The sequence below is a fragment of the Nothobranchius furzeri genome, chromosome 3 (assembly GCF_043380555.1).
Source record: "Nothobranchius furzeri strain GRZ-AD chromosome 3, NfurGRZ-RIMD1, whole genome shotgun sequence".
Lineage (NCBI taxonomy): Eukaryota > Metazoa > Chordata > Actinopteri > Cyprinodontiformes > Nothobranchiidae > Nothobranchius > Nothobranchius furzeri.
The window spans coordinates 61,505,618-61,515,854 of record NC_091743.1 but is presented as its reverse complement, the minus strand read 5'-3'; the positions used below and the strand labels follow the sequence as shown (position 1 = coordinate 61,515,854).

At 44.5% G+C, this 10,237-nt stretch overlaps 1 protein-coding gene across 1 annotated transcript; it reads left to right on the top strand.

The window, feature by feature from the left end:
- The first annotated feature begins 332 nt into the window (after window positions 1-332).
- Window positions 333-3,932, top strand: LOC139068992 (uncharacterized). The gene is made up of 2 exons (XM_070549915.1): window positions 333-537; window positions 624-3,932. Exon 2 carries the CDS (start codon window positions 3,050-3,052, stop codon window positions 3,668-3,670), a length of 621 nt encoding a protein of 206 aa, XP_070406016.1. The 5' UTR covers window positions 333-537; window positions 624-3,049; the 3' UTR covers window positions 3,671-3,932.
- The last annotated feature ends 6,305 nt before the right edge of the window (window positions 3,933-10,237 follow it).

The following is a 10,237-nucleotide window of genomic DNA, read 5'->3' as shown; positions in this document are numbered from 1 at the left end:
GCTGAGCCACTCCGGATTTCCTCTTATTTGTTTTGCAAAAGCACTTCCTTTCATTTCTCCACCTCACCCACAAGTACCTCAATTTCAGCTTCTGTGAAATAGGCTTCCTTGATCTGCCTTGATCTATGGTCGCCATCGTCATTGGCGGAGCGCTGCAACACCCGGCTTATGTATATGCATGAGATCCACAAGGCACTTTGCATTGACTATTTATGGCAGTAAGTGGGCGTGTTGAGGGCGGGATGTGACAAAAAAAGCAGCTGAGAACATTTGTTCTGATTTATGAAGCAGAGATTGCGTGCAGCTGTGCGTACTCCATGTTTGATGGATCACAAACCTACTTGGAGTAAGTACTTTTTTTTTTGCTGAGCTTAAGTAGGGTTTTAGTTAGGATTCTACGCAATGTTTGATACATGAGACCCCAGGAAACTACAGCGCCAGAAAACTAGCATCAGCATTGCATTCTCTCGATGGAATTAACTGAAGGACCATCAAAGTGAGGAGTCACGCAGAAGTTTAATGCTTTCTGCTCCACAGGTAACATTTACTATAATGATTTTAACTAGCAATAGTCACAGTGATATGGTGTAAAACTACCCTGAAATGTATGTACTTCCCCCTAGTGCCAGGAAACTACACACTGCCACTATAATGCAATCCCCCATCCTGCATGGGCTGCAATGAGTAACCTTCTGCCTTGACCATCTGGGGTCTGAGAAGACATGTTGGACCAAACAAAGACTGAGTTGAAAGCAGCAATAACTGGAAGTTCAAAGATGGGGAGAAAAGAGGAGATGCTCAGTATGTCCTCCAGCACTAGCAGCATAACTGAAAGGACGAGCAGGGATAAGAAGAAGAAGAAAAGATCCCACAGGATAACCCACAAAAAGGAAATAAACCTGATTCTGAGAGCAAGGTTCTCTGTTGGGAACATACAAAACATATTTAATAAAACAATTTGTGCTTGATCTTTCAGAACTTTATAAGCAGTAAGTCTTTGACCCATCTAGCAGCAGCTTTCTGGGTCAGCTGGAGACCTCTAACCCAATGATGGTCTAGTGCAGGAGTCAGCAACCTTTATAATCCAGAGTGTTTTCCCCTCTGTTTACATAAGTAAATCTTGTTTAGAGCTGCAGTTGTTACAGGGCCTTTTAAAAATGGGTACAATTTCGATGGGAAAAGTATGTTTTTTTCTTTCTTCCTTAGAATTCTTCAGAACTTTTTAGTGACCTTTTCTTCTGTAAATAACCACTATAAGATATTTGTTGCCATTTATTTAGGGGAAAAACTGGTACTGTTTTAGAGTTTTAAATGAGTCCTTAGGTGAGCTGTGGGATACTTAGATGAGTATCCCAAATGAACAGTTAAATTTTGGACATTTGCTAAGGAGCTGCTAAAGACTTTTGGCCGTGACTCACCTTCATCTGTTGTTCGGATCACCACATCCCCACCGGGTTCTGACAGCGCCACTTCCTCATCTCTGGTGGGCTGTTTATCCATGCCATCCTCCGCTGGTTCAGTTGGCGCAATCTCAACTCCTCCGATGGGCCGACCTACAGCTTTATTGCCTGGTCTCGACAGCATCACCTCTTCATCTCAGGTTGGATCCTCCACACCACAGTGATAATGTTGAAACCAGCATCTGCTGCCTCTTCAAGCTCTGTCCGAGCTCCAGTCTCGGCAGTCTCCTGGGACCACAGCTGCACTGCCTATCAAAGAAGCCTCTGCTCTGCAGCCCCAACCCAAGCTCAAACATCCTCTCCAGATGCTTCACTCCCAGCTCCAGCCAGAACCACCAGCTCAGTCCGAGCTCCCACTGTCACCACCACAACGCTGCAGACTCCCTTGCCATCTTAAGCCTGCTCTTGTGCTTCAGCCATGACCGGATGGCTGGTTCAGCTGGGCTGAGCTCCAAGGCAAGTCCCACTTTGTCAGCACCCGGCTGGCTGTGTACCCCCCCAGGGGTTGGTCCTCATCATGGGTAATAGGTCCAAGCTTCTTATCCAGGTCAGCATTCCAAGCGAGCCGCAGTTCCTCCTGGCACCACCTCCTGTCCTCTGGTGGGTCAGGTCTTGATGGGTTCTGTGCCCTTGCCTCAACGTCTGCGCTCATGGCCTGGAGTCCCCCCTCCTGATGCCTCCTCCTTAGCTCTGGAGGGTCCACGCTGCAGCCTGGCTCCAAGGTCCCTCCTCCTTCTGTGGCTTAGACCGCTGCACTCCCTATCCAAGTGGCTCCGCCCACTCCAGCGACTCTGAGCACTCCAGAGACTCCATTTCCTGGGAACTCACCTATTGTGACCCTGTGTGGTCTGGAGTGCAGTCCTGTGCACTCCAGAATGTCCGCGCACCCCGGATCTCCATGCACTCCGGAGTCTCCCGCGCACTCCAGAGTTTCCATACACTCCTGAGTTTCATGAACACTCCAGAGTCTTTGCGCACCCCGGAGTTTACCGAACACTTCAGAGGCTCCGCACACTCCAGCGGCTCCACGCCCCCACAGGCTTCATCTCCTGGGAACTCTCCTCATGTGATCCTGCATGGTCCTTCGACATCACCACCATTGCCCCATGTTAGTGGAGCCAGAGTGTGGCCTCACATACTCCAGAAGCTCTGCACACTCCAGAGACTCCATCTCCTGGGAACTCGCTTCATGTGACCCTGCATGGTCCTCTGGCTTCACCCCCATTGCCCCATGGTGGTGGAGCCGGAGTGGCCTCACACACTCCAGAGACTCCGTGTATTCCAGAAGCTCCGCACACTCCAGAGACTCCATCTCCTGGGAACTCGCCTCATGTGACCCTCCATGGTCCTCCAGCTTTTCCACGATTGCCCCATGGTGGTGGACCTGGAGTGCGGCCTCACACACTCCACAGGCTCTGCACACTCTAGAGACTCAATGCCCCAAGACTGCATCTCCTGGGAACTCACCTCATGCGACCCTGCATGGTCCTCCAGCTTCACCACGATTGCCCCATGGTGGTGGAGCTGGAGTGCGGCCTCAAACACTCCAGAGGCTCCATCTCCTGGGAACTCTCCTCATGTGACCCTACATGGTGGTTCGGCTCCATCACCATTGCCCCATGTTAGTGGAGCCGGAGTGTGACCTCACACACTCCAGAGGCTCTGCGCAGTCCAGAAGCTCCACACCCTCCATAGACTCCATCTCCTGGGAACTCGCTTCATTTGACCCTGCATGGTCCTCCGGCTTCACCCCCATTGCCCCATGGTGGTGGAGCTGTAGTGGGGCTGCACACACTCTAGAGGTTCCGCACACTTCAGAGGCTCTGCGCACTCTAGCAGCTCCACACCCCAAGAGACTGCATATCCTGGGAACTCACCTCATGCAACCCTGCATGGTCCCCCTGCTTCACCGCCATTGCCCTATGGTGGTGGAGCCGGAGTGCGGCCTCTCACACTCCAAAGACTCTGTGCACTCCAGAGGTTCCGCGCACTTCAGTGGCTCCACGCACGCTAGCGGTTCCACACCCCGAGAGACTGCATCTCCTGGGGACTCGCCTCATGTGACCCTGCATGGTCCCCCTGCTTCACCACAATTGCCCCATGGTGGTGGAGCCGGAGTGCGGCCTCACACACTCGGAGGCTCCGCACACTCCAGAGGCTCTGTTCACTCAAGCGGCCCCGTGCCCCCAGAGCCCTTTGGCATTTTTTAGTTATTGTCATGGAAAAATTTCTTTTTAATAATTCTTGGTAATGGGCTCAACCAACTGGATGTAATATGTACTCCTTTATGCCTCTCTGCATCCTCTCACACACACACACACACACACACACACACACACACACACACACACACACACACACACACACACACACACACACACACACACACACACACACACACTCCCTCTCTCACACAATGACCTCACTCCTCCTTTCTTATCTTCCTCTCTATAAATAAAGTCTGTGAACAGATGTTCGGGGCATTTGCTTCGGCACCTTGCCACAGTTATAATGTTTGACTTGTCTGCTCATTGTCTCCTTCACTCTTCCCTCTGGGATTAATAAAGTATTTTTGAATTTGAATTGATAAACATATTGATAAAATCCATGACAGTTATTATATCTGAATATAATTGGTCATTTTTCATGCAGGCTCAACATGAAAATTGTCTCCATCACCTATCTCCTGCATTAGCTTAGATGGTGAAATTCTAGAATTTGATAAGCTTAACACATCTACGTCACACTGCCATTTAACATTTATGGACTCACCCATCTTGATTCAAGACGGGGAGGACTGTTTTTAATTTAGCGTCCAGAAAACAGCAGAGAACATCTTGGCTAGCAAAAGCTAACTGTTAGCACTAGCAACTCAACTACATGGCAGAAGCTCCTCCAGGCTTGCGGTGGAAATAAAACATCCATGTCTCAGCAAACTGAGTCAGTGGTAGAGTCTTGTTGCTGTTAGCCAATCAGAGGCAAGATGTCCAAATATCAGGAAATATGACTACAAATCCTTCCGTGTTGTGCGGCTCTACTGCAGCAGACTTCTCCATGCTGATACATGCTTCTTCTGAGGTCGCCTCCCACCACCACCAGTACGACTTACAAGGTATCCTAATGTAAATACTGCCTGACCTGACTTTGACCTGAATGTATGTTTGCACCTTGCCATCGAAACAAATTCCTGGTAGATGAGCCTCTCACCTACATGGCACTAAATCTGATTCTGATTCTGATTCCTACCAGGGATCACCGTAAATATATTGAATAAATTGGTATCCCACACCTTGAATGCAATTGTTCTATAAAAAAAATGAAAGGATGCCTAAACCTGCATTTTAAAAAACATCTATATTTGAAAACACAAGTTAATTAAACATTTTTAGCCAAAGTTTTTAGCCATTGTAGAGGATCCAATGAACCACTTGGACCAGTGCTGCAGGTTGCAAACCCATTGTCAGGTGTTTATCTATGGCAGGGCTATTCAGTCCTTGTCCTCGAGAGCTGGTATCCAGCACATTTTGGTTTTAACACTGCTTCAACACACCTGATTTCAATCAGCAGGTGATTAACAGGCCTCTGCGGAGCCTGATGAGCTGTTGCACAGGTGAATAAACCACTCAATCTAGTGTGTTGGACTAGAGAAAATACTAAAACATGCTGGATACCAGCCCTCGACGACCGGAATTGAATAGCCTTTCTCTATGGTTTTGGGTCAATATGGTCCTAATTTTAGCATTTATTATTCAGATGGACAAAGACATCCCCAGTACCATCTTTTACATGAAAGTTAATGGTGAAAACAGCAATCTTTTATTCCATTAATTCTGGTGGTCATTGAAGCCTATTTCTTCTTATGGTTAGCAGGTCTAAAAATCAATATTTTTGTCTTTTCTGAGCTTAAAAAAGAAAACTAGATCTCTTTAAGAGCGTTGTTAACAGCTAAGAGGAGATTTACTCAAAACCACAATTAGAAAACGAGAACACTTCAGCGTTGCAGCGGGAATCTCCCAAGAGCTACTGCACAAACACATAAACCTCTGATAATCTCATTGTCTGTCTGATGTCAGCCAGATACAGGTAATGTGTTACACACACGCACGCACGCACGCACGCACACACACACACAGACACAGATCAGCATGTTTTCACGATGCAGACGCGTGTAACTGGGACATCGTGGCATTGACTTTTACTCTGTGTGTCTAACATTACCAACAGCTGCTCTCTCTCTCTCCTCTGGGAATGAGTCAACAACATGCTTATTATTTAAACCTGATGACATTTCTGTTTGGTTTTGTGTTCAGATCTTTTCAAAGGCCATTTCTGGATGATTTGTAAATGATTCACTTTTTAACCCTTTGGAAAATCACGTGAGAACAAAAAGAAGTGATAGACCATATATTCCTTCATCCAGCCTGTTAAAGAAAAGTCCTGGTGAATTTTTAAACATTGATTGCATATGATTGGAAATACTTTTCATTTGCATTTAAAAAGCTGCATTTTAGTGATTTATTTTGTTTTTGTTTAAAATAGCAAGAGGCACATTGAAAAGGCCTCATTTATCTTTTAATTACAATATAAGGGAAGATTAAGATCCATTATATGTAGAGATAATATCAATTTTATTACTCATTATTTAAATCCCAAAGGCAGTTTTGAAACTGCAGGACTAATTAACTTGTATAATATATTATTTTATGAGTTAATAATTTGTTTATTTTCAAAAATGTGTCACCAGTGATTTGCAGTAAACTTCCTATTTTAACAGGCTTTAGTGTTGAGGGAAGGCTTCCAAGCCAAGGACAACCAGATGGCTGGAGGATCAATTAATCACACTTTGGTCAGCATCAGGGTCTGGGATTTTTGCCATTATATGATTGTAATCTTCTTTTATGAGCCAGAAATACTATTCTATGTGCTGGGTAAATGAATGTTCAATGCTGCAATTTCAAAACTTGGCAGTTTCAGAAAATTGTTCACACAGCCAATATTACATGTAGCAGAGGCGACGTTTTCACCTAAAATGAGAAAGAAAAACTCAACAGGCAAGAATTACATTTTTAATTTAACTGGACTAAATAAAATTATGCAACTAAAGCAGGTTGAGCTAAAAAAAAAAGAAGCAAAATACTAAATATAGAAGATCTGACCTTACCAGTTCAGGATTTTCTCCTTCAAAATGCACCAACACACTTCACCTTCACACACTTTTCTAGGTTAGGTCTGTCGGCTGCTGGTTGTGGCCCCCCAGGGCAATCCTCTGTGCCTCTCGAGGGGGCTGGGGCTTTTCTGGTTGCAGTCTCCCTGGGGTTCCTGTGCTCTAGGGCAGTTCCTGGATCTCTGAGACTTGGAGCTCCTTCCATCTCCTAAGCATCTTTGGGGGGCAGATCTGTGGTCCCTCACACTCTCTATTGGATGCTCCTATAGAGAAACCTTACATAAACAAGCACGGGTACGCACACACAGGTGCTCACATGGTGCTCTCATAAGTATGGACTTGGGCACGTTCAACACATGTCTTAAGGCTGTGGTTGGCACCTAATGCACTGTGATTTATTATCGTGATTGTTCAGTAAAACAATGTTGATTTTATATTTCCTCATCAAAATGACGCAGTGATAGTTTGCTCCTGTAGTATTGTTGTGTGTCCCTGTTCTGCAGGTCTAGAAGCAGACTCTTGTTCATCATTGTTTATTTTTGTCCACCCCCCCCCACCCCGCCCCCACCCACCGGTCTATTCCTTTCTTTTTCACCTCTGACTCTGTGTCTGGTCGGAATTACAAAGCATTAAAAAAAAATGACAATAAAGTTTTAAGTATCAGGCGCGACATTAAAGCAGAAGCTTTGATGCTCCACCTGAGAGTAAATCTGTAAGGCTTGACACCAGCATACAGACATTAGTTCTGTTTGCTTCACAGCCAGACAGGACACGGGGGGTATAAAATAAAAAAATAAACACCTGTCACTGCTTTCACAGCCATTTAATCCTGGTGCAATCGGGCTCAGGTGTGATGGAATGAGACTGGGGTAACCAGTTTTACAGTTCAAGCGTGTAAATGTTACAGTGGGACTTTTGGATAATGGAAAAGCAAGGATCTTTCTTTTTGAGGAAAAAACCAATAAATGACAACCATTTTATGTCAAAGAAAAGATTAAAGAGCTCTCAGTTTACTTGAGTCAAATTAGTTGTCCATTCATCACCAGTAGTGGATAAGCTTCTATTGAAGAAATGTTGACCCCACATTTTAAGTCAACAAAAGACTCGTTAGAGTGACGGTGTTGGGCCGGGCCCTGTTGAAGACCGTGCTGAATCGTGTCCTGTTGTTGCCAGGACTGGATGGAGTCCTGACGGTGCTGGTTTGGTGACGGCTTTTGGAACATGCTGTTGTGGCTGTTGACCTCCCAGTGCTGCGTGATGAAAGCTGTTGGAGCTGTTTGTCATAGAGGTGGATCGGGAATCTGCTGGTTCATGCCAGCCAACTTAGAGGTACGTTTAGTGCTCCCAAATAATTGACTGGCCATTCATAATTAGTGAATACATACTTACTCCAGCATTAACAAACCACCAACTGATTGGTAAGATTGTTTGTTTAAAACCATTTGAGAAAGATGTAATCCTGATCCAGCCCTCGAGTCTGGAAAACTCAGAGCTGGTCCCAACTGTTGTGAAATGTATATTGATGAATTTACTGATGACGTTTCTCAGTCATCCAGGTCATGGTTATCCAAAGGGTTCAAATGAAGGTAAACCAAAGAAGTCCAGTTACCTTTATTTGAACCCTTTGGATTACTGTTGAATAAACTCAGAAAGGACTTTGGGTAAAAAAAATGTACATTTGCAAAAGGGAAGAAAGCAGAAAATGAGAACAGCTTCTAAACTGAAATAGACAGTTGTGGGTTTGATGGATATTTCTCGTTACTGAGGTAAAAGTAACTATTGTTAATGATGCTAGAGCCCAACATAATGCTTTGAGGGGCTATTTGCCAAAGGATGAGTTTGAAAATGACTGTTTTAAAAGAAAAATGCTTAGTGTTTGTGAATTTAATGGCTTGGTTAATAGGTGGGAGATTGAAAATCACCCACTTATGGCTCATTTTTGATCAAATGTATAGATTCCCAACTGGGATCCCGGACCTATAGATAGGCAAACATAATTCCTGAGAGCGGAAAATTCTCCGGATTGCTGCTTTAATGCTGTGGAGGAATGCATGAGGCTGCACCCACATGACCCACAAGCTTTGCATCTTCAGCTAAACTGAACTCCAACCTGCTTTGGACACACACACACACACACACACACACACACACGCACGCACGCACGCACGCACGCACGCACGCACGCACACACACACACTGACGTGGATGTGAGAGCGACACCTAGTGGGCCACTGTAACATCAGACGCCCCATGTCATGTAAAGATAACTATATGGATGGATGAACAGGACTTTGCACTTTTCCTCCTTTCATTTCAAACCAAAGTTTCTGGGCTAAGAAGCCGCCCGTCTTCAGAAAACAAAGCAGTCCAGCTATCTTTGACTAAATCTTTTACACCAACAGATTTATAAACCCAACATTTCTGTTTAGTCTGCATTTATTCTGATTTCTGCACAATCAAAACCAAAGAGGGTAACCGAGGACATATTGTGACAATGACAGAAAAAAAGAAAAAAAAAACACAAACTAAAGAAACTTTAATAAAAAAGATTAAAAAAAAAATTGGATTCATAACCAACGTGGAATTTCTGTTTGTGTTTGAATGCTTAAATGATCACCTGAGGTGTGGTTTTAAAAGGCCTAACAAAAACTCAGAATAACTCAAAACATGGAAAATCTCAAGTATAATTCAGCTTTTAATTTAATGATGCTGAAAAAAAAACATTTGACAATTCATGAGACTTGCAAAAGAGTGTAAAGATAATAAAAGCCTAACCAAAACTAAGAGTTTATATTCAAATGTTGCTTTAAGAGGATTTAATTCCTCTCATTGATCATTTTGAGATTTTCTGTAAACTAAATGAACACAGAGATGTAAACACAGTAATTGGGTTCCCCCTCTACATGTTACTAAAGCACTAAAGATACTAAAGATTGATTTAATTGTAGTAAACTGTTCCCCATCTTGCATTCCATTTGTTTGTTTTGCTTAAATATTTGTTTCAACTCCTTGTGTACATGACTGCTCTCTGATGCTGATGAGATGAACAGTAGCTCCTCCTTTTTTATTTGTTGTTTGTTGGAAGCAAAGGAGCAGCCTGCCTGCACAGGTGGCAGCGGCGCCAGGCTCCAGCAGTCCTCTGATTGGACCAGAGAGTACCCCTTCAGACTTGGGTCACTTCCTCCTGGGAAACGGTCTCTGATTCCCGTCATTCCAGACCGGATCACTGTAGGGAAGGAAACGCAGCATCTGTGTTGTCATCTCCAACACTCTGACCCTGCCACTCCAGACGGCCACTTTGAAGGAGGGTTGCCAAAGTGTGTGTGTTAGTGAGTGTGCACGTGCGCACGAGCGAGAAACATCAAGAGGCAAATTTCCATTTAAGCTACAGCACAATAATAACAAAAGCGTGGGTGTTCTCATTTCTGATTCTCAGGTGTTTTGTGTGTAACTCAGGAAGCGTAATCATTGATTTATTTGGACACGTAGAAAAATCTTGACCCCTTAAATTTCAAACGTTGCACAAGAATGAGAAGGTTTAGGCTTTTATTTTTGTGCCAGAAATTGACTGAACGTCTCATCTTAGGCCAAGGGGTCATGCCACTTAAGGTGG

Bases quoted from the DNA above. Each gene is read 5' to 3' on its own strand.
- LOC139068992 (XM_070549915.1), top strand. From the start codon at position 3,050: ATGGTGGTTCGGCTCCATCACCATTGCCCCATGTTAGTGGAGCCGGAG.